We start from the raw sequence: 25,531 nt of genomic DNA on the forward strand, positions 1-25,531 counted from the left end.
TGGAAGCGACTAGGATCATGCGTGATAATCAGAGTTGCATCAAGCTCTCTGAGAATCCAGTATTTCATGATCGGTCAAAGCAAATTGATATCAGGTGTCACTTTCTCAGAGACTGTGTCCAACGAGGGGCAGTACAGTTAAGGTACACTCCTACAGGAGAACACGTGGTAGACATCCTCACCAAGTCTCTAGGAAGAACAAAGTTTGTTCATTTCAGGGAGAATATGGGGATGGTAAAGAATCCATTTCAATAATGGATAAGTATCAGAAGTTGCAGTGCAGCAGTTAGCAGTGGCAGTGCTATGGGCAGCATGATGCAGCGGGTTGAAAGGGAGCTGCAGTAGAGGGGCAGCAGTGGCAGTGGCAGTGGCAGTGTCATGGGCAACAGTACAGGAACCCGCAGTGCAGGGGATGTGAGGCATCAAGACAAGCATCAGCACAGGTACCAATGTGGAAGATCAATGTGATGTTTCTATAATGAAACATTGTTAGAGCACATTCCTCGCTAAGATGGAATGTTGATTTTTCGCAGCATCATATGTGCTCTAGCCTTGAAATTTGGAGGAGAGGCTAAGGCACATGAGATCTTCAAGACCCAGAAATCGTATTAAGAAATTCCATCCGGATGAGGAGTTATTAAAATAAATATTTTTAATGGGTTCCTAAATCTAAACTTAGAAAAATAAAAATATTAATAGGTAAAGATAAGGATGAGAAGCTTCTAAGATACGAGGATCAAGTCTGTTTTAATCTTAGCCATTGATTAGGGACTTAATCTCGACTGTTGATTCATCAACAGGAAAAGTATAAGAGAAGACTTGAGGGTCATTTGGAGACACACCGGCAGATACTCAGTATCTCAAGGAAATTCGATTCTCAAGGAAAAGGAGATCAATTTTAGAGGGAGTTGCAGGGTGGAGGAAGAGGAGGGTTTCAACAGCAGGCAGTGATTGAGGAGGAGGTGACGCAGGGGTAGTGGAAGATAGTGCAGAAAGAGAGACACAGGGCCTACGCAGGCTGACGCAGAGGGACGCAAAGCCACTCAGAGCCACGCTGGGTCAATCAGAGTGATGTAGGGGTGACGCAGAAGTGGGAGCAGGGTCTCCAAAGTGTCATATAGTCTCAGAGGGAAAGTCTAAGGTGTTTTCTTTTCATTTTCTCTGTAAAATCATTCCTTGTAAAAGCAATTGCTGCTAAAGATTAATAAAGCCCTCATCTGTTGCACCAGTTTTCCCGCATTGGGTTTTTCCGGGGATAATTGTCCAAAAATAACCGTGTCAATGTGATTGATTCTTGTGCATGTATTTTTTTCTCTGGGTAATTGTGTGATAAATGTAGTAGAATTTATTTTGATATTTGTTGAAGGAATTTCGTAAATAACTTATTGAGAATAATAAGTAGGTGAAATAAATCAGTTGTTGCAGTGATAGAATTTCAGTTTAGATATTTTCACAATACCTTGGTTAGGTATCTAGTCCGTAGCACTGAGTGTGCTAGGACTCTTCGTAGTTCATTTTGAGATCTTCTATGTACCTCTATATATTTGTAAATTATGAATACCTCCCTAGTTAAGAGGGAGTGTTGAAGAATGTAACTAGTGTCGATCTTCATAATTATATTTGAATCTTGATGTAATGTATTTGTTAAAAGAAAGAAAAAGGAATTTTATTATTAAGGAAATTGACTCATTAAAGCATGGGTTTTGTGCTTGGGTCAATTGTTTTTAGATCAAAGTCTCCATTGAAGGCTTCTAGGGTTTATGCCAAGTGTACTTGTCCATGTCATATTGTAAAAGACCCTTCTCTATTTGTCAAAGAAGAAATTTATTTTATTGTAAAATAGGTCAATTAGGCCTCCTCCACCAAGTCGGCCACAAACTGGACAAGTCAACCTAAACAGAGGGGCAGAAACCCCTATATAACGGCGGCAACTTAACCTCATTTGTGACACACACTCACAAGTTTGATCTGCAACTTCTGGCGATAGAAAAAGTGTGAATTTCCAAGGAATACGAGGAAAGGGCTAACGAAGAAGAAGGAGGACTTTATCAAGCAAGAGAAGTCGAGTTTTTCTCTCTCCTATCCCACGTGTGAAGTTCTGGAGTATTATAGGGGACCGAAATTCTGCATTAGCTGGGGAGGCCAAAATTCTGACTTTGGGGTCAAAATGCAGTAGCTGGGAAGTCGAATTTCTAGATTGTTGCTGGGTTGAAGCCGCTAGATAAGAAGAGACAACAAAATCATCTTGGAAGGCTGACATGGTGGAGAAGGAAGGTTTTTTGGTCTAAGGTCTTGGTCTATCTCATTTTGAATCTACTGAAGGTAGCGTTCTTTGACTGAGTTTTCCCCTATATAGGGGTTTTAGCCCTAGCTGAGTGCCTACATTTGGTTTCCATGACCTTTGTGTTTTGCATTTGTTAATTGCTTGATGAATCAAAGATAAAAGAAGAACATAAGAAAGTTAATAAGAACATCAAGATATCACAAGTAATTATCAACACAAGAAAATGTTCCTTTCTTTTTGATTTTCTAACACCACCCCATAGGGAATCGGGATAACCAATCCCTACAAGACCCTTACAGGGCTATGATTGTAGATGGCACCTAAGCAAGGAGCTCCATTCCATCCAACATAAGCGGAGTTCCATCCTATGCTCCCTTTAGGATCATACAACCATCCCACTCACAACTAGCCTCACAACAGTGGACATCATTCACTTTTGCATCAATGGGTTCACAATCACTGATGACTTGGACAGCAAAACTTAGTCTTCACTTTTCGCATCAGAAAACAGATCCAGTAGTTAGTGACAACATCTCCTCTTGATCAATACCACTTTCAGCACTTCCATCTTTTGTTGGCTCACAAACTACTTTACGTATTTTTCTGTATCCATACTCTATCTTTTATGCTTTTCTTACAAGCTTTATTAGTTTGATTAGTTAGGATCTTAGTTCCTAATCTTATGCTTTGATTTTCTGACTTTAGCATATCTATCAAAGAGTGGCTTTCACATTCTCACATTGTACTTGTTATTGGATGAACCTTTTACTCTCATTAACCTACCTTTTTGGTCATTCATTGAGTATTAATAAAATTATCTTATGTTATCTTATGTGACAAGAAGGGTAACTTTGGAGAAGCATGCAATGAGGTACTGAGATCGTATAAATGGGAAACACTGAAATTTTTTTGAGACAGATGCAAGGTAAAGCTTTTTTATTTTGGAAACCCACTTACACTTATTGAGAAACTATTTTTTCTCCTTCTATGCTATCCTGTAGAAAGAAACAAATGGTAAAGCTAGCAAACATGAATTGAACTCAATTAAGCATAAGAAAAACGATTGCTTTCACCTGGAAAACCCCAAACAGAAAAAGGAGCTTTTTTAATGAAAAAACATATAGAAAGAGTAAGAGAAGCTTACTTATAGTCAACAAGAAGAAGTTCTTTGTCTAGTTTCTGGCCTAATCGCTCTTTTAGCATCGTCGTCACCTGCACAAGAAGTTTCTTAAACTTTTACAAACATGGAGTTTACAAAATGCACCTCGTAAGTGATACCATTTACAAATTGAAATAGACAACATATAAGATATACACCAAAAATCAAGATGACGCAATGCACAGCTTCAATAACAAATGGAACTCCTCCCACATTCTTACTATAACCTTGCCACATGTTTTAAAGGGTCCTTACCAAGCGAGATTTATGTTTTCACAAGACCTTTTATACTTTCAGTATAGTTCCATTAATCTCCCAACTCAATACCATCGGATAGGCTACAGCAGGTACTTGGTATTAGTTGAAGTTGTCTGGATTGTGATAGCTAACAATAAAGATAGCTAAGGATGACTTTCCTTATAGTATTATAGAATATAATATTCTAAAAATGCAAAGAGATTCACAATGAAAGTACAATGATAATAGAATTTCGATAGGGATAAACCCCCTAAAACAGAGAAATGGTTTGGGTCTCCAAAATGGCTTCACTTCTAAAAACAGCAATTTTCAAAATTTTAGGAAATAGGAAAATGGTATATTAAAATCAGTTAAAACATAAAATATTTTAAAATGAAAAATTCTAAGAAATTGAAACAATTTTCATATAATTAAATCATATTGATACTAATTGAAAAGCATGAAACCAAGAAAATAGATGAGAATATTTAGTGTACGACCAAAATTTCTCTCAACAGTTCGGAGTTCAAAAAGTTATTATTGCATCACTCATCAAGAGTATAGACAATAACTTGGCTAATTAGGAAATTGTCAGCTATGCCATAAGGCATACAATCAACAATGATGAATATCATCAAACTCAAGCATCTTCATACATTTGATAGCTAGTAGTCTCATGGATTGGAGAGCTAGATAATTCTAGCAGTGATACATTAGAATCCATAAAAGGTGCCACATTTCTAGATCCACATCCCACTCCTTTAAATCTCATAATGCATACACTTCTTGCTTTCAAGAGATGAGGCAAAGATTGGAATGAATGAAGACAAGATCTTTATCCCAATTGGAAGCCAACCTTTTATGTTTAACTGAATATATTATATTGCAGGCATGCCAAGTCTTCTCACATGCAGACGAACTAGCCACTTGAGAAAGGACACAAACTCGAGCGTATGAAGCTCCTCATCACCTGCACCTAAACATTGCTCCACCATTCATCATCAACGACAAGGTTTTGAAACAATCTGTCCTTTTTCAAATATGATTGCTTCCAAACAGCCTAAATTTCACTTACAACCATATTCAAAAATGATTAGTTGACCTGTACAATACACTGTCATAATGAAATCATTGGCACATCTTGTCTCAATTATATTCAATCTATGTTGCACATCTTGGCAGAATGCGGGAATGTGGGTAGAGGTATCTAGAAAGGCTGTGGTGATGTGGGTAGAGGTATCTAGCAAGGCTGGAAGTGTTGCCCAAATTTGCTGGAAATCCCAGATTCGAAGCAGCAATAACATATAGTTTAGAAGAAATAAAATAATTAGTTAAATAAGAAAAAAAGGAAAAGCAAAGAGAAAACTTCAAAAGTTGGAAAACATAACAAGTTAGACTTAACCATAATCGATTACTTCTGAAGATGGTTATCTATGTGACTGCTTATTGTAAACACAGTTTTTCCCTCTAACTTTATGCTGCATTCATCTGTGCGTCTGCAAATTGACAATTTTAGAATAACCACAAATAGTCAAAATTTCATGTGACAACTATTGATTTTCAATAGTCTTCTTAACTGATAATTACTTCTAATGATATTCATTTAAGTTCACTTGTATTCACATTTATCATTAAGCAATTACACAGAAGATATTCAACAGTAGAACAAGAATGACAGTAGGATCATAAAGAGACAGCCAAACAAGAAACACAAAGCATTTTACCTTGGGAAAACACATATGGGAGAAAAACCCAGCAACCCTTTCCTTAGAGAAATTATCCAGTTCAATAGAGATACATCTAGTTCTTCAAGTCAAACTGACTAGTAACATAGCATTGGTTACTGTGAAAATTCTATCACTGCAGCAACTTATTTCACCATAAGTTATTCATGAAATTACTTCAATAAACATTAAGATAAATGCTACTGTAGATATCACACCGTAATACAAAAACAAACATATGCACAAGAATCAACACATTGACACAGTTATTTTGGACTAATGTCCCCAAAAAAACCCAAAGTGGGAAATACGGTGCAGCAAGGGAGGATTTTATTATTCAGCAATTTTCCAGTACAACAGGGTGCCAAACTGGCTTACCCACAGATAGACAAATTTTCAGCACTTCTTCTGAACCCGGCGTCAGCCCTACTAACCTTTGCGTGACCTTAAACCCTCCGTGTCAGCGTGTTGAGACTCTGCACAGCCTCTCTGGCCTTCTGTGTCACTCCTACAGCCTCTGTGTGGATGACGCAGGCCCTACTGGCTCTGCGCAGTCTCTGCATGGCTTCCTCTGGCCCTAGGTCTGCCTCTATGCCGATCTCCCATCTCTCTGTTCTGTACTTGCTGCCTCCTGACTGCTCTTTAGACCACTGGTTCAATTTCTCAACTAACTCCGCTTCAGAAATTGAACTGACTGGTCTCCCTCAGTGTATTCTCCAAGTGACCCTCAAGCCTCCTCTTATACTTTTCTCATTGACAAATCAATGGCCGAGATTAAGTCCCTAATCAACGAATAAGATTAGATCTGGCTTGATCCATGACTTTTGGACCATTCTAACACAGTTTTATATTAATACACATTAATATTTTATTTTCCCTAAGTTTAGACTTAGGGACTCTATTAAAAATATTAATTATTTAATATCACCCAAACTGTTTAGAATCTGCCCAAACCCTTTCTGGATATTGGAGATCTCATGTGCCTTATCCTCTCCACCAGTTTTCGTGGCTAGAGCACATCCGATACTACCCCAAACACTCCCTCTTAGCGAGGATTGTGCTTCAGTAATACTCCTCATTGAGTATCACTTTGATCATCTAGCAACGGTCCCTGTGCTAATGCTAAGCCTCACTGCCCAACATCCTCTACCCTGCTGCATCCTGTACTGCTACCCATGACTTTGCTACTGCCACTACTGCATCCTGTACTGCTGCCCATGACTCTGTCACTGCCACTATTGCTTCTGTACAACAACTCCCTCTGCATCTGTGCTACTGCTGGTCCTTTCTCCCAACACTGCATCCGCACTGCAACTCCCTCTGCATCTGTGTTGCTGCTGGTCCTTTCTTCCAACACTACAACTTCCTCTTCATTCGTGTTGCATACTCATTTCTACTTCTGAAAGGGGTTCTTTACCATCACCATCATTTCGCTGAAGTAGTCAAATTTTGACTTTCTAAGGGCCTTGGTGAGGATATCTGCCACCTATTCTCCTATAGGAGTGTAGCTCAACTTTACAACTCCTCGTTGGACACAGTCTCTGACAAAGTGACACCGGATATCAATATGCTTGACCTATCATGAAACACTGGATTCTCAGAGAGTTTGATGCAACTTTGATTATCACACATGATCCTGGTCACCTCCATATTTCTTTTGAATAGGTTCATCGGCAGTTTTCTAAGCCACATGGCCTCGCACAACGCTGTTCTTGGTGCCATATATTCTGCCTCAGATGAGCTTAGAGCCATGGACTTCTGTTTCCTACTGCACCAGGAGGTCATTCCTAATCCAATGTTGAAACATTACCCAAAGGTACTTTTCCAATCCACTGAACTTCCTGCCCAATCTGCATCAGTAAATCCACTCAACCTGATATCCTTCCCCTTGGTGTATAAGAGCCCATAATCAATTGTTCCCTGTAAATACCTGAGAACGTGTTTGGTTGCTACCTAGTGTGCCCTCTTTGGTTCCACCATGAACTGATTGAGGGTGTTGACAGCGTAACAAATATCTGGCCTATTATTGACCAGATACATCAGGGACCCTATGAGCTACCGGTATAGGGTGGGATCGGCATCCTTGTCTTCTGATGCATCAATCTTCTTCCAGTTGGTGATCATTGGCGTAGCCAAAGGTCTACAATCTCCCATCCTGAACCTTTTCGGGATTTCTGTAGCATACCTCCCTTGCCCAAGGAAGATTTCTCCTTTCTGATGCCAAACTCCCAACCTTAGGAAGTAGTGCATTCGTCCCAGATCCTTCATATCGAACTCTATGGCTAGATTCTTCTTCCAGTCCTCAATGAGTCTGGATGATCAAATCACAAAGAGATCATCCACATATAATACTAAGATAAGCGGCTCATTCTCTACAACCAGATAGTAGAGATTTCGATCCGTGTCACTCTTGACAAACCCCAACTTCTGCAAGTAGCCATCTATTCAACCATACCATGCTCTCTGTGTCTGCTTCAGCCCATACAAGGCTTTCTTTAGTCTACATACATGAGACTTATTCTCATAAGTTTCAAAGCCCTCTGGTTGTTCAATGTATACCTCTTCTTCTATTACCCTGTTCAGAAATGTCATCTTGACATCCATCTGATGGATCTCCCATCCCATCTGGGCTACAAGAAATATCACGATCCTAATAGATGTATCCCTGGCTACCGGAGCGAAGATTTCCTCATCGTCAATCTCTTCCTTTTGAGCATACCCCTTAGCCACAAACTTGGCCTTGTATTTCTCAACTCTGTCGTCCGCAACATAGTTTCCTCATAGTCAATCCCTTCCTTTTGAGCATACCCCTTAGCCACAAACTTGGCCTTGTATTTCTCAACACTATCGTCCGCAGCATATTTGATCTTGTAGATCCATCTTGATCCTACCACAGATCTGTCTTAAAGCCTTGACACCACCTCTCAAACATCATTCACCATTATGGAGTTATACACCTCTACCATCACATCTAGCCAAACCTGATGCTAAGTTGCCTCCTTACAACTAGCAGGCTCTCCATCCTGAGCTACTAACACCTGATATCTGTCTGGTTGTCTTCGCTCCCTCTTACTGTTCCTTGGCTCACCGATGAAGTTCTCTGCATCATGCAGAATCTGACGAAGTTCCTTGCTAGTTCTTCCTCTGGTAGCAGGTGCTCCTGTTTGCTCCTCCTCCTCATCCTAAGAATCTTCCTGACTTGAGGAAGAATTTTTCACTTCTGTTGGTTGAAGAGGCATGACCAACGGATCCTCTTTCGACTGCTCCTCGGAAGGCATTTCACGAGATCTTCTTAAAGCTCTATCGTCCATGAACTTTACATCTCGTCGTACTACTACCTTCCTACTCCCTGGAAGATAGATTATGTATGCCTTAGCGTTCTCGCTATATCCTGCAAGATATCCCTTTTCTACAGTCTGATCCAGCTTCTTCCTCTTTTCTTCGGGTATGCGGCAATATGCTAAACTGCCAAATATCTTGAAATGACTGACTTCAGGCGTCTTCCCAGTGAAGACTTTCTCTAGAGTAATCTTGCCCAATGCCTGATGAGGAGTCCTGTTCTGAATGTAGCCAGCTATGTTTCATGCTTCTGCCCACAGGAATTTTGGCATATCCTGATCATACAACATGGCCCTAGCCACTTCTACAATAGTCGTGTTTTTCCTTTCTGCTCCGGATTGTAGGGAGTTGTCCATTCTCTTCTAATGCCCTCCTTAGCACAATAATCAGTGAAGTCCTTATCGACATACTCTCCACCATTATCTAAATGTATCAATCCTAGTACACTCTGGGCCCTGTGTCTGCTCCTAGGAAATGTCGCCTTGGCATACTTTCCTAGAGTGCATCCCCAGCATACATCGTCTTATTCCGTTCTCAAATCTGGAACTCCTGTTACGGTGCTCCTGAGAATTATCAGAGCTCCATGGTGCAAGTGACCCATCCTTCTGTGCCATAGTTCGTTCAAGACCTTGTGCCCATGACTACCTATTAGTGCCATTGGTGATTCTATTTGTAATCTATACAATCAATTACTTTTGATCCCGATTTGCACCTTTTTTTCTAGCTCGGGTGATTGACTTATACCTTTTCCTTGATAAAGTAGACGTCATAGCCCTTGCCTTGTAGTTGTGACACAGAAAGTAAGTTCATCCCCTATCCTGGTACATGTAGCACATTTTTGGCACGGAACCGCTCTCCCGATTCTGTCTGAAAAACTATGGTACCCTTCCCTACTGAAGTACACTTTGCCTTGTTCCCCATGGTGATCTGAAAGTTCATTTTCTCTTCTCGATATTCTGAGAAACACTCCCTGATTCTCGTCATATGCCGCAAGGCTCCACTGTCTATATACCATACTTCTGATGCTGTAGCGCTAGTCATGCACCCTACTTCTTCTTCCAGCGTGGAAGCCAACATAGAGAAATCGAAATCTCTTTCTCTTGTGCAATCTTCTGAAAATCTGCGTGAGTCCCCTGAGGTGGATGCATCTGCATCGTGGTCTCGACCCATAACTGATTTTCCCTTTCTGTCTCTAATTACTTGCTCTGATACCATGTGAAAATTATATCACTGCAGCAACTGATTTACTTTTCCTACTTATTTCACCATAAGTTATTCATGAAATTACTTCAATAAACATTAACATAAATATTGTTGCAGATATCACACCATAATACAGAAACAAACATATGCACAAGAATCAACACATTGACATAGTTATTTTGGACTAATGTCCCCGAAAAAACCCAATGTGGGAAAACCGGTGCAGCAAGGGAGGATTTTATTATTCAACAATTTTCCAGTACAACAGGGTGCCAAATTGGCTTACCCACAGATAGACAAATTTTCAGCACTTCTTTTGAAACCAGCGTCAACCCTATTGACCTCTGTGTGACTTGAAAACCTTTGTGTCAGCTTGTTGAGACTCTGTGCAGCGTCTCTGGCCTTTTGTGTCACCCCTGCAACCTCTGCGTGGATGACGCAGGCCCTGCTAGCTATGCGCAGTCTCTGCTGCCTCTGCGTGGCTTCCTCTGGCCCTACGTCTGCCTTTTCTGCCTCTGTGTTGATCTCCTGTCTCTTTGTTTCGTACTTGCTGCCTCCTGACTGCTCTTTAGACCATTGGTTCAATTTCTCAACTAACCCCGCTTCAAAAATTGAACTGAGTGGTCTCCCTCAGTGTATTCTCCAAGGGACCCTCAAGCCTCCTCTTATACTTTTCTCGTTGACAAATCAACGGCCGAGATTAAGTCCCTAATCAACGACTAAGATTAGATTTGGCTTGATCCATGACTTTTGGACCACTCTAACACAGTTTTATATTAATACACATTAATACTTTATTTTCCCTAAGTTTAGACTTAGGGACTCCATTAAAAATATTAATTATTTTAATATCTCCCAAACAGTTTAGAATTTGCCCAAACCCTTTCTAAATATTGGAGATCTCATGTGCCTTAGCCTCTCCACCAATTTTCGTGGCTAGAGCACATCCGATTCCACCCCAAATCAACAGTCGCACCTGATCAAACTGTTTATAGCTAGCCTTTAGACAACTGAGGTCTATCTGCCCAAACTTTGTCCTCTTTCTCAGAGATTTGATCTGCTCAGACTTTCAACCTTCTACCTAGAAACAGGTGTTGATTTGGAGTAGCATCGGATGTGCTCTAGCCACGAAAATTGGTGGAGAGGCTAAAGCACATGATATCTCCAATACCCAGAAATGGTTTGGGCAGAATCTAACTAGTTTGGGAGATATTAAAATAATTAATATTTTTAATGGAGTCCCTAAAGTCTAAACTTAGGGAAAATAAAATATTAATGTGAATTAATATAAAACTGAGTTATAATGGTCCAAAAGTCATGGATCAAGCCAGATCTAATCTTAGCCGTTGATTAGGGACTTAATCTCAGTCGTTGAATTGTCAACGAGAAAAGTATAAGAGGAAGCTTGAGGGTCATGTTGACCACTAGAGTGGGACCCGATGATTATATGAAGACTCCATGCCCAAGGATGATCCAGAGGAAACTTGTACCATCATCGTCAATCAACAGAGTTTTTTAACTCAACTTCAATCTTCTCATCATCTTTCTTGTACCCAGATTCCACACCCTACAGGGAATTGTAATAAGTGATTCTAGTAATGATGACTTTTTGAATTTGTAACAAGCCTAGGATGTTGGGACTCGATCAACAAACGAGTACACCTTGGAGTGTTTTTTTTATCCGGTTAATTATCCCTTCTTTTTCAGAGGCGGATAATTTTCTAGATTTTTTCACTCATTTTTTACCCCAAAGTCGGGGTGATGGTTTGAAGGTTGAGCCCCTAACACATCTTAGTGTCTAGAGTCGATGTCTATTACCATACTAGATCACATAAAAAATTTCGTGGAATCTGGCTAGGTCTAAGTAGGATTTTTTTAATAATTAAAAATTTCCCGCAAAACGGGATTTTTTAATTATTTTCTATGTAATGATGTAAATAAGTGGCCTTAGGAAATGTCTGGGGCATGTGACTACTCGAAATTCATCCTCCGAGGCCCAGCATTATCCTAGGACCCACTTTGGGGGTCAAAAAATGACTTAAAGTCCCTTAAAAGCTGACTTTTCAAGTGACAGTAACAAAAATGAGAAAAAAATTCAAAAAAAAATAAATAATTGGAAAAATTTATAAATTTTTCCAAAGTCAAAATAAGTCAAATTTTGACATGGAAATTGTGTGGAGAGTCAAGGGTGATGTGGCAAGCACATGGGACCCACCTCATAAGGTACAACAGGCTCAAGTCAAAAGTTTCAAGTCAAAGTCAAAGGGGCCCACAATGAGCTCATGAGAAGTACGTACAAGCAAATGTATGAAGTGACTTTGATTTAATTTAAATCAAATGTTAATTAAAGTCTAAGGTAAAAAAGTTAAAAGAACTTGGAGGGACCCCACATAACTATAACCTGCGCATTAGTTTGATAAAAGGCACATGATAAAAGATATCTCCACGTACAGCTACAGTAAAGGAATATTCACGCCAGTCAAAGTGTCAACGCAGCCACTCCAACTCCACGCAAATCAGCCAATAGCAGTTCAATTCAGCGTCAACGCAGCAATTATAGGCGGTTTTAGGTTCATGATATTACACAACAGAATTTTAAGAGGATATTTACGCTGGCAATCAAGGAGACAGGTCCACATATGGGCAAATTATGTGCATGTTGGCAGTCAAAGATCAACGCTACAGCAAGGCATCTCAACGCAGATTTGGAAAGATCATTTAAATGCATGAAATCAAGGACATATCTCCACCGAACTGTACACATGTACCAAGCAGCCAACATAAGGGAACCCGCAGCAAATGAAGCCAACCTATGCGCACAGTTAACAGCAGTCAATACGCAGATCTTCATAACAGCTTACACAGCAGTTGGTTGGCTTGGCTGTTTGAGGTGTCAACAGCAGTTTAGAGGCAGCCAAACACACATCAGATTTGAAGATATTCAATGGACAGCCAAGAAATCAAGTTTTCCACCTACAGCGAGTCAGCTTGCCACTTGTGTTTTGATTTTCTACATTGGGATTGTCAATCCATTTCCACTTGTCATTGGAATTTTCCTTGGGATCATCTCCCATTTTATTATTTATATGAGTCTTGAGCTCTCATTTGTCATCATAGAATGAACTGTTGGGCTTGTGGAGACTCTGCTGGATTTTGTACTCATCTTTCATATAAATAAATAAAAGTCTTTGGGGTTACTAGCTTCTCTTGTGGTGCATTATTTGGTTGATGAGGTATACCTGTGTCATTTGATGTTATTATTCATTTGATTTTACATTGCTATCTAGTTGTTTTTTTTTGTGCATTTCCTTGAAGGCATTATTGTCTAAGGAGGAGATATTTGCAGCTATCTCAAATCTCCTTTGGGCTTGGTATATTTTGTGCTCTTGTTGTAGCTTGTCATTTTCGGTTGAATAACAAGCCCAACTTGGTCTCTATATGCCAAGTCTCTTTTGCACTAACAATTGGCTTGCAGGCATTTTTGTGTTCAAGGGATAGGTTGCCAACTCTATTGGAGTGTGAAGACTTCTTCGGTTGGAATCATCACCTCCAAGGATATCAAAGATCCCACAAGTTGTTCAAGCCAACAATCTCATAAGACATCAAGAGATTTATTTAAGAGAGGGTTTCCTGAGCCCTTTGCTTCTTTTCTATCTTGAAAAATTATCGCATATTTTCTTCTTTCATGTGTGTGCATATTGGTTTTATCTAGCATTTGAGGCCCTATTTCTTTTGCATGCTAACTCTTTTGCTTGCTTTCCTACAGGTGTTCTTAGAGGCAATTCAAGTTTGAAGAAGAAAGCTAAAGCATAAGCTAAGTAACCCTTTTCCATTTGGAGACCCAAGTCCAAGGTTATTTGGGCTTTCATTTGAAAGCATTTGACTTCATTCTAAGCAAAAAAAAAAACAATTTCATTTCTTAAAGAGCAATACTTTGAAGGCACTGGTTGTTTATGTATTTCATGCTTATCTTATGTGTTTATGGTTATTGTTCATATCCGGTTTGCTTATAAATCTTAAATAAATAATATATTTAACTCTAACAATTCTCCTAGAGACTCACATTTTTTTAACTTAACTCTTCATTAGGGACCACCCCCCTTAGCTAACCTAGGAGATAGCTCAAACGGAGAGAGTTGGGATTAGTGTGACAGCCCCTTCTCTGAGTTCCCTGCCACCAATCACACCTTGTGGGGTTGAAGGCTTTTCTCACTGACTTGTAGGTAGGTGTAGGCGGCAGGGTCAACATCTTTGGCGCCGTTGCCAGGGACAAGCTTTCTTGTACCTAGGAAATCGACTAACCTTTTGGTTTTAGCATTTTCAACTTTAGATTTAGATTCTTGCTCAAGTGGCGACTCCACTCAATCCAAATTTTGCAATAGTCTCTACTAGGAGAAATTCAAGTGGTCTAGTTAGCCCCTCTCCTGATCCTGAAAGGGTTTTTAGAGAGAGGTTGAATAGACTTTCTCGTAGTAGAGCTCTTGCTAGTCTTGGGCAAGAGGCTATTTCTGATATTCATTTGCTTTTTCAAGAACAAGTAGAGCCTAGCATCATGAATGATCTTTTTGCTCCTTGTGACTTCACTAACATAAATGGCTATCCTCACAATATCCCTCACAAGGCTATTGAAAAGTTGCCTTCCTTTCAAGGTAACAATGCCATTAGTGCTACATCACATCTGAAAAACTTTAATGTTTGTATCTTTAAATGGTGTAACACTGCTAATTATGAGGATGTGAAGATGAGGCTTTTTGTTTTATCTTTAGAAGAGAATGCTCTTGATTGGCTCACTGAGCAACCTGCGAACTCATATAACTTTTTACAAGCCATTCTGACTGCATTTTTAAATAAGTTTGGAGAGAAGAAGGAAAATAGGCATTTGATCAATGCCATTAGCAACATGAAGAAAAATGAGAATGAGACCATGGAGAAGTTTAACAAGAGATTCAATGAATTAGTAAAAAGCATGCCTACTACTGTTAAAACTCCTGATGAATTTCTTTTATGCTCATATCTAGATGCTTTTGGGGTTGACACTGCCTATGAGTTGAGGAGGAAGGAGTCTACGAATCTGAGTGTAGCTCAATCTGAAGCCTTAAAGATAGAAAGGGCTAGAAAGCAATCAAGAAAATCTGAAATTCCTGGTTTCAATAGAGGGCCATCGAAACCGAATGATTCCAAAGGCAAAGCCAAAGAAGAGACTACACATGATCCTATTAAAGAATTAACTCAACTCATCAAGAGCATGGAAGCAAATCACATCAAAGAAATGCAAAACATGCAAAATAGGTTGGTGGCCATGGAGAGATCACAAGTGCAAAGATTCCAAACTAGGGCAAATGATAGATGGCAAAATAATAAAGGCCCTCAACAGGAGCATAGGCCTCCAAATCCATTGGAATCCACCAACATGGTAGATCAGATTTCCCCTTTTCTTAGGCCATGTAATGAGTTCCATGAAGAAGCCACATGCCCATATGTGAAGAAAATCATAGAAAGTGGCATGTTAGGAGGGACAAGTGGTCAAATCAATATGTTCTCCATGGAAGATCAGATATACACCTTTGAGAGAAATCAAGAGATTGACCATAGGCCTAATATCTTGGGGTTTACAGTATGATTGCAAATTTTGACGAGGTCACTAAGATTTCTAGGGAAAAACCTACATCTGGACAGATTCTTGCTATGGCAAAACACAAAGGGATGATTTATCAGAGAAGGGATATCCAAGACCGGAATAATCACAGAAATTTTTCTCCTCCTACTTCAGAATTGAATTTTGACTTGGGCAATTGGGTGAATAATGCAAAGGTTTCTATTCCAGTGACAGAACTTTTAAAGATACCATCTCAAAGGGCCAAGTTACTAAGTGCCATTGAAGTTACTCAAAGGGAAGAAAAGCCTAGTGACGAACCGGAAGATGAGGAAATTGTATTGAAAAGTATGAACTGTTATGTGGGGAATGAAGATCATCTACCATTTTATGTTTCTTTGATAGTGAATGATCGTCTTTTACACAACTGCATGCTTGACTCGGGGGCTTCATCAAATGTCATGACCAAGAAAGTCATGGAGCAACTGAATTTAAGTGTTTCTAGGCCCTATCACAACATATGTTCAATGGATTCTAAAAGAATTGAAGTGTGTGGGATAATTAAAGATTTACAGGTTTTCCTAGCTACATACACAGATAAAATAATGACTATGGATATTGTTGTGATAGATGTTGCAGATTCATGGGGAATGCTCCTATCAAAAAAATGGGCATCAGATCTAGGTAGCAGCCTTCAAATGGACTTATCATATGCCACCATCCCCATGCCTGATAATACCTTTGTCAGACTTGATCGAGAATTAGAGAAAAGATATCATGTTGAAGATCCAAGGAAACCCAACAATGAGATTATCTGTAGATCATGCTAGACAGGGAGTGATGCAGCGTTGACAAATTTCCTTCCCCCCTTAACAGAACAGATTCAAAACGAAGAGATTAGGCATAAGATCAAAAATATTGGGTACTTCAAATTTTCCATCAGAGCATTTTCAAGACAAAGCAGTAGGATTGGCAATAAATGCATCATCATCACCATCGCAACTAACCAAGAAGAAAAAAAAAAAGCGAAAAAACATAAAAAATATAAAAAAATGAACCACCAATTTTGAGCAGGATCAAGCCTCAACACATCAATAGTCGGAAAAGGAAAGGAAGAGGTTTGGTATATTTGATGGCCACAAACATGTTAAAATTGGGGCAATTCATAATCCCAAGATAGTCAGAATTGGGCAAGGCACATCAAAGAAAGAACCTATGGACTTGCCTGTGAGTAGGCAGGTTCTCAAAATGATTTCACCGAAGACATCTGATGCCATGGGGCATCTTTTTGTATCATATTTCTAACCTTATCTCGTGTCATTTTTGTTTTAGTTTTATATCATGAATAAATTGTCATTTGTGCTCTTAGAATAAATTTTCATTTCTTCATTTCTGTACTTTATTTCATTTGATGATATTTTGAATGGATACTGCTGATATATGTCTTTTGTCGGTGGATGCAGATTCCAGGTTCTTGCACACTATCACTTCATATCTAGCATGCATCCTCATATGGAGCCAAATGTTGACCACTGGAGTGGCACCTGATGATTATATGAAGACTCCATGCCCAAGGATGATCCAGAGGACACTTGTACCATCAAATATCGTCAGTCAACAGAGTTTTTTAACTCTACTTCAATCTTCTCATCATCTTTCTTGTACCCAGATTCCACACCCTACAGAGAATTGTAATAAGTGATTCTAGTAATGATGACTTTTTGAATTTGTAACAAGCCTAAGATGTTGGGACTCGATCAGCAAACGAGTACACCTTGGAGTGTTTTTTTTATCCGGTTAATTATCTCTTCTTTTTCAGAGGCGGATAATTTTCTGGATTTTTTCACTCATTTTTTACCCCAAAGCCGGGGTGACAGTTTGAAGGTTGAGCCCCTAACACATCTTAGTGTCTAGAGTCGATGTATATTACCATACTAGATCACACAAAAAATTTCGTGGAATTTGACTAGGTCTAAGTAGGATTTTTTAATAATTAAAAATTTCCCGCAAAACGGGACTTTTTAATTATTTTCTATGTAATGATGTAAATAAGTGGCCTTAGGAAATGTCTGGGGCATGTGACTACTCGAAATTCATCCTCAGAGGCCCAGCATTATTCTAGGACCCACTTTGGGGGTCAAAAAATGACTTAAAGTCCCTCAAACGCCGATTTTTCAAGTGACAGTAACAAAAATGAGGAAAAAATTCAAAAAAATGAATAATTAGAAAAATTTATAAATTTTTCCAAAGTAAAAATAAGTCAAATTTTGACATGGAAATTATGTGGGGAGTCAAGGGTGATGTGGCAAGCACGTGGGATCCACCTCATAAGGTACAACAGGCTCAAGTCAAAAGTTTCAAATCAAAGTCAAAGGGGCCCACAATGAGCTCATGAGAAGTACGTACAAGCAAATGTATGAAGTGACTTTGATTTAATTTAAATCAAATGTTAATTAAAGTCTAAGGTGAAAAAGTTAAAAGAACTTGGAGGGACCCCACATAACTATAGCCTACGCATTAGTTTGATAAAAGGCACATGATAAAAGATATCTCCACATACAGCTACAGCAAAGGAATATTCACGCCAATCAAGTGTCAACGCAGCCACTCCAGCTCCACGCAAATCAACGAATAGCAGTTCAATTCAGCTTCAACGCAGCAATTATAGGCGGTTTTAGGTCCATGATATTACACAACAGAATTTTAAGAGGATATTTACGCTGGCAATCAAGGAGACAGGTCCACGTATGGGCAAATTATGTGCATGTTGGCGGTCAAAGATCAACGCTACAGCAAGGCATCTCAACGCAAATTTGGAAAGATCATTTAAATGCATGAAATCAAGGACATATCTCCACCGAACTGTACACATGTACCAAGCAGCCAGCGTAAGGGAACCCGCAGCAAATGAAGCCAACCTATACGCACAGTTAACAGCAGTCAATACGCAGATATTCATAACAGCTTACACAGCAGTTGGTTGGCTTGGCTGTTTGAGGTGTCAATAGCAGTTTAGAGGCAACAAAACACACAGCAGATTTGAAGATATTCGATGGACAGCCAAGGAATCAAGTTTTCCACCTACAACCAGTCAGCTTGCCACTTGTGTTTTGATTTTCTACCTTGGGATTGTCAATCCATCTCCACTTGTCATTGGAATTTTCCTTGGGATCATCTCCCATTTTCTTATTTATACGAGTCTTGAGCTCTCATTTGTCATCACAGAATGAGTTGTTGGGCTTGCGAAGCCTCTACTGGATTTTGTACTCATCTTTCATATAAATAAATAAAAATCTTTGTGGTTACTAGCTTCTCTTGTGGTGTATTCTTTGGTTGATGAGGTATACCTGTGTCATTTGATGTTATTATTCATTTGATTTTACATTGCTATCTAGTTGTTTTTTTTGTGCATTTGCCTGAAGGCATTATTGTCTAGGGAGGAGAGATTTGCAGCAATCTCAAATCTCCTTTGGGCTTGGTATATTTTGTGCTCTTGTTCTAGCTTGTCATTTTCGGTTGAACGACAAGCCCAACTTGGTCTCTATATGCCAAGTCTCTTTTGCACTAACAATTGGTTTGCAGGTATTTTTGTGTTCAAAGGATAGGTTGCCAACTCTATTGGAGTGTGAGGACTTCTTCGGTTGGAATAGTCACCTCCAAGGATATCAAGGATCCCACAAGTTGTTCAAGCCAACAATCTCATAAGACATCAAGAGATTTATTTAAGAGGGTGTTTCCTGAGCCCTTTGCTTCTTTTCTATCTTGAAAAATTATCGCATATTTTCTTCTTTCATGTATGTGCATATTGGTTTTATCTAGCATTTGAGGCCCTATTTCTTTTGCATGCTAACTCTTTTGCTTGTTTTCCTACAGGTGTTCTTGGAGGCAATTCAAGTTTGAAAAAGAAAGCTAAAGTATAAGCTAAGTAACCCTTTTCCATTTGGAACCCAAGTCCAAGGTTATTTGGGCTTTCATTTGAAAGCATTTGACTTCATTCTAAGCAAAAAAAAAAAACAATTTCATTTCTTAAAGAGCAATACTTTGAAGGCACTGGTTGTTTATGTATTTCATGCTTATCTTATGTGTTTATGGTTATTGTTCATATCATGTTTGCTTATAAATCTTAAATAAATAATCTATTTAACTCTAACAATTCTCCTAGAGACTCACATTTTTTTTAACTTAACTCTTCATTAGGGACCACCCCCTTTAGCTAACCTAGGGGATAGCTCAAACGGAGAGAGTTGGGATTAGTGTGACAGCCCCTTCTCTGAGTTCCCTGCCACCAATCACACCTTGTGGGTTGAAGGCTTTTCTCACTGACTTGTAGGTATGTGTAGGTGGCAGGGTCAACAGGTCACTTTGAGAACACACCAAGTTGATCAAGAATTTGATTTTCTCGGGCAGGGTTTGCTGAGGAAATCGAAGGAGTGATCAGAGTTGCAGCTAAGGGGTAGTGAATACAGAAGTAGAGATGCGGAGAGGGTACCGGGAGCATCAGCGCAGAAGCTGGGAGAGGGTTGACGCAGAGCCATCTAGAGGCCACGTAGAAGCAGCCAAAGGCCACACAAAGGCAGCCAGGAGCTGCGCAGTGCTAGAGAGAGCCAACGTGGGTGACGCAGAGGCTCCAAAGGCTAACGCAAAGCCTCTAGAGGGTAACGCAAGGCTAGTTGGTATGACACTGGGCCAAAGAGGCTGACGCAGACCCTAGAGGTTGTGAGAGGACAATATCTGTCTCCTACTGAGAGGTACTACTATCGAGAGAATCCTCTGTTGGGTGAGCTATTTCTGGCACCCAGATTGTATTCTGAAACTGCTTAATAATAAAACCCTCAGATAGTTGCACCGATTTTCCCGCATTGAGTTTTTCCGGGGACATTAGTCCAAAAATAACGGTGTCACTTTTGTGCTTGTTTTTCCTTCACTTGATGATATGTATGTGTTGAGCATGTACTTGTATTTATTTTTAGTATTTACATGGTAAATACCTTGTTAACTAATAGAACAAGTAGAAAGAAATAATTCAGAAAGTACCTGAAGAATTTCTAATAGATGGACTTAGAAATTCCAACAATAGGTCCACCTCAGAGCTCAGTCTTCCTCAGAGAATGGCATCTCGACATTGGCAGAGGGGTTTCCTGGAGGGAAATCGAGGCTCAAAGGGAATCACACCGAGAAATTCCAGGAGGGAACTAGAGAGAGTTGAAAGAGGAGCAGCGAGATGGCAGAGAACGGAGTAAGAGATCAGGACAGCTTGGATGGATCCTCAAACTTCGTATTCTGGAAGGCCAGGATCTTGTCTATTCTAGACAAAAATTGTCTCAAGGACTTCGCCTTGAAAACGATAGTGATCCCAGTTGACCCGGCTGAGAACGATAACTACGAAGAGGCAATGGCAAGAGACAAGAGCATCATCCTTGATGGGATCAAGGACCACGTAGTACCACATATTGCCAAAAAGGACACGGCAAATGCGATGTGGGAGGCCCTAACGAAATTGTATCAGCATACTTCTGTGTAGAGGAAGATGCTATTAGAAAATTAATTGTGGTCATATCAGATGCAGAAAGAAGAACAGATCAACATCTTCCTCGGTCAATTGAAGGAGATCCGGGATCCGCTGACTTCCATAGGGGCCACATTGGATCAGGCATTAATGGTGAGGACTGCATTGAACGTAGTCTTAAAGGACTGGGAGGTATTTGTCCAAGGCATACTGGGCAGGTCAACCCTTCCAAATTGGGATGAATTGTGGGCGGTTTTTCGTCAGGAAGAGATCAAAAGGTTAACCAAGGCAGGAAGCAGCGACAAGGGGGTCAGAATCAAGGAGATAGAGGAGGAAGCTGCCCTAGCATTTGAGCAGAAGCATGAGAAACAAAAGAAGAAGGACCTTTCCAAGGTCAAATGCTTCCACTGTGGGGAACTGGGTCATTATGCAAGCCGGTGTTTGAGGAAAAAGAGCAAGGGAGAGGCTTCTAAGACCAAGGTTGCACCAGCAAGGGCGGAGAAAGAAGTGGAGACAGATGATGACTGTGCCATGAGTGCTCATGCACCCGTGAGAGGAAGTGGGGAGACATCAAGCTGTAGTCAAACGGACTACAGGCGATGAGGGGCAAAATCCTCGACGTACCCAACCTCTTGGATTATACCTTGCTACGGGAGCCCCGAAGAGGAAGAGGAGTAGCAGAACTGACGGAGATATCAGAGTTGGGAGATCAATTACTTACTTCTCATTAATTGAGTTGCAGTGCAACAATTAGCAGTGGTTGTGCTATGGGCATCACGATGCAGCATGATGAGAGGGATTACAATGCAGACGCAGCAGTGGTAGTGGTAGGGCCATTGGCAGTAGCACAGATGCAGAGGGAGTTGTTGTACAGATGCAGCAATGGCAGTAGCAGGGTCATGGGTAGCAATACATGATGTAGCAGTGCAGAGGATGTTGGGCAGCAGGCCTAACATCAACACAAGGACCGATGTCGAATGATGAGGGTGATGCTCAGTGAGGAGTATTATTAGAGCACAATGCTCGCGAAGAGGGAGTGTTGATTTGGGGTAGCATCGAATGTGCTCTAGCCACAAAAATTAGTGGAGAGGCTAAAGCACATGAGATCTCCAATACCCAAAAATGGTTTGGGCAGAATCTAACTAGTTTGGGAGATATTAAAATAAATAATATTTTTAATGGAGTCCCTAAGTCTAAACTTAGGGAAAATGAAATATTAATGTGAATTAATATAAAACTAAGTTAGAATGGTCCAAAAGTCATGGATCAAGCCAGATCTAATCTTAGCCGTTGATTAGGGACTTAATGTCGGCCGTTGAATTGTCAACAAGAAAAGTATAAGAAGAGACTTGAGGATCACTTGGAGAACACACCGAGTTGATCAAGAATTCGATTTTCTGGAGCAGGGCTTGCTGAGGAAATCGAAGGAGTGATTAGAGTTGCAGCTGAGGGGCAGTGAATACAGAAGCAGAGAGGCAGAGAGGGTACCGGGAGCATCAACGTAGAAGCCGAGAGAGGGTTGACGCAAAGCCAGCTAGAGGCCACGCAGAAGCAGCTAGAGGCCACACAGAGGTAGCCAGGAGCTACATAGTGCCAAAGAGAGCCAGTGCTGGTGATGTAGAGGCTCCAGAGGTTGACGCAAGGCTAGTTGGGGTGATGTTGGGCTGACGTTGGGCCAGAGAGGCTGACATAGACCCTAGAGGCTGAGAGGAGAATATTTGTCTCTGACTGAGAGGTACTACTGTCAAGAGCATTCTCTGTTGGGTGATCCATTTCTGGCACCCAGATTGTATTTTGAAACTGCTTAATAATAAAACCCTCAGATAGTTGCACCAGTTTTCCCGCATTGGATTTTTCCAGAGACATTAGTCCAAAAATAACGGTGTCACTTGTGTGCTTGTTTTTCCTTCAGTTGATGATCTATATGTGTTGAGCATGTACTTGTATTTATTTTTAGTATTTACATGGTAAATAACTTGTTAATTAACAGAACAAGTAGGAAGAAATAAATCAGAAAGTACATGAAGGATTTCTAACACATAGACTTAGAAATTCCAACAATAGGTCCACCTCAGAGCTCGATCTTCCTCAGAGAATGGGACGCTGTGTGCTTTAGTTCGGTCTGCCTCAGAGATCACATGAACAGAGGAGTAATCCACAAATTGCATGTTGAGGAGGAGGATTAGTGCCATATTTATAGTGTTCATGAGGCCAAATGGTTTTGACCCTTGATGGAGCCGACTTGATCTTATGAAGAGTCGACCTACCTTTTTGGGGCCAAAAATAATTTAAATTTGAAAATTGATTTTCCCTCTCTTTGATGCTGACATGAAGAACATGTCTTACATATATCATTATATACATTTCAAGGGCTAAATTAAAATGACATGAAGAACATGTCTTACATGATTTAAGGGCCAAATTTTTAATTATGAGGACTGACATTCAAAAATTCAAAATGTTGTATGTAAATTTTAATTTCATTTGTTTAACTTGCAATTCTTCATATGCCCTAGGTTCAAACTTCAATCTTGCAATAAAACTCAAGAGTTCAACAAAGTTACAAACATGCCAAAGAATTAGGACCCTCTGTGGGAATTTGGTGAACCTGATGGAGAATTTGACAAATCAAATTTGACTTGCAAGTTATGTGGGCATCATATCACAGGGGGTATACAGATTGAAGTTCCACCTGTGAAAATTTCTAATACGAAATTCTACTGCAACAACTGATTTATTTCACCTACTTATTTCTCACAATAAGTTATTTACGAAAAACCCTTTAGTAATTATTAAAATAAATTCTACTGCAGTTAACACATAATTACATAAAGAAAATAACAATGATATACAAGCACAAGAATCAATCACATCAACACAATTGTTTTTAGACAATTGTCCCCGAAAAAACCCAATGTGGGAAAACCGGTGCAACAGATGAGGGTTTTATTAATCTTTAGCAACAATTGCTTTACAAGGAATGATTTTACAGAGAAACTGAGACACTACTAAGCGAAAACACCTAAGACAAAGTTTCTCCTCTTCCTGTTGAAGTTCTGACACCCTGGAGACCTTTCACCCACCTCTGCATCACTTATGCGTCCCTCTGCGTTACTCTATGTCAATCTGCATTAGCCTGCATGAGGACTGCGTCTCCAATGGTGTTGTTTGCCTGCTCTTCCCTCTGCGTTGTCTCTCGAATGCCCTGCGTCACCTCCTCAGTCACTGACTGTTGCTAATGCCCGCCTCTTCCTGCACCCTACAACTGTCCCTCTAAAATCGAACTCCTCCTCCTTGAGAATCGATTTCCCTCGGGTTACTGAGTATTTGCCTGGTGTGTCTCCAAATGACTCTCAAGTCTTCTCTTATATTTTTCCTGTTGATGAATCAACGATCGAGATTAAGTCTCTAATCAACGGCTAAGATTAAAACAGACTTGATCCTCATCTCTTAGAAGCTTCTCACCCATATCTTTATTAATACTCATTAATATTTTTATTTTCCTAAGTTTAAACTTAGGAACATATTAAAAATATTAATTATTTTAATAACTCCTCATCCGGATGGAATTTCTCCAAACGATTTCTGGGTCTTGGAGATCTCATGTGTTCTAGTCCCTCCACAAAATTTCGGAGCTAGAGCACATCCGATGCTACCCAAAATCAACACTCCCTCTTAGCGAGGAATGTGCCCTAGCAATACTTCCCAACAGAAGCATCACACTGATCCACGACATTGGTCCTCTGCGTTGTTGATGCTTGGCCAACTGCCCCTCATCCACTGCGCTGCTACAACCTGTACTGCTGCCCATGACACTATAACTGTCACAGCTACATCTTTACCACAGCTCCCTTTGAATATGTTGCATCATGTTGATCAGAGGTTGTCATTTATGTCAACCCAAGTAACACCAGGGGATACTCCGATCTTGCAAGGGAATTTTTACTTGACAACTCATATTATTTTGCGTCAAAGATCTTCTCTATGGATTCTACTCGTCGAGATGTTTCCGTTGATATATGGTACGCCTCCCAGTTCTTCATGGTTTGAGAGCTATTTTCATTCAAAGTTAGTAACCCTAGTTAATGGGCTAAAACCCTATGGGATTGTGGCATGGCACTCATAATTGGTTGTGGTCATTGAATAGTCAATAACTAGTAATGCGTTTTTTTTGCTCGTAAAATCCCTCCAATGTTCACTTGTTGAGGACCCTCTCAACTCAAAACGTTCATATAAATAATGAACCTCATATCCTCCTCTAGTAGGGATTTTGTTGCTTCAAGCAGGTCATCATAGCATTTTCATTATAACTTTTTTCTGCGAAGCTTCAAAAGCTTAAATTAAAACCCATTTGAGCCAAAATCTTGATGAACCTCGTGACTGAATTTCAGATCTTGGTTCGCTATATTTTCGGAGATATGATTTGAGGAAGTCAAGGTTTTTGCAAGCTCCCAAGTTCCATGTCAAATAGGTGACGTTGGGAAAAT

General features: G+C 40.0%; 1 protein-coding gene across 4 annotated transcripts in view; it reads right to left on the reverse strand.

The window, feature by feature from the left end:
- Positions 1–25,531, reverse strand: part of SPPA (signal peptide peptidase) — a 471,996-nt gene that overhangs the window by 311,488 nt on the left and 134,977 nt on the right. For all 4 annotated transcript variants that reach the window (XM_089448936.1, XM_089448939.1, XM_089448935.1 and 1 more), the window contains one exon: positions 3,428–3,495. In XM_089448936.1, the coding sequence (XP_089305062.1) occupies positions 3,428–3,495 (68 nt within the window). The remainder of the gene's footprint in view (positions 1–3,427; positions 3,496–25,531) is intronic.

This window comes from Pinus tabuliformis, chromosome X (genome assembly GCF_031772625.1).
Source record: "Pinus tabuliformis cultivar Carrire ecotype Pingquan chromosome X, CPIR1, whole genome shotgun sequence".
In the NCBI taxonomy this organism is placed as follows: Eukaryota; Viridiplantae; Streptophyta; class Pinopsida; order Pinales; family Pinaceae; genus Pinus; species Pinus tabuliformis.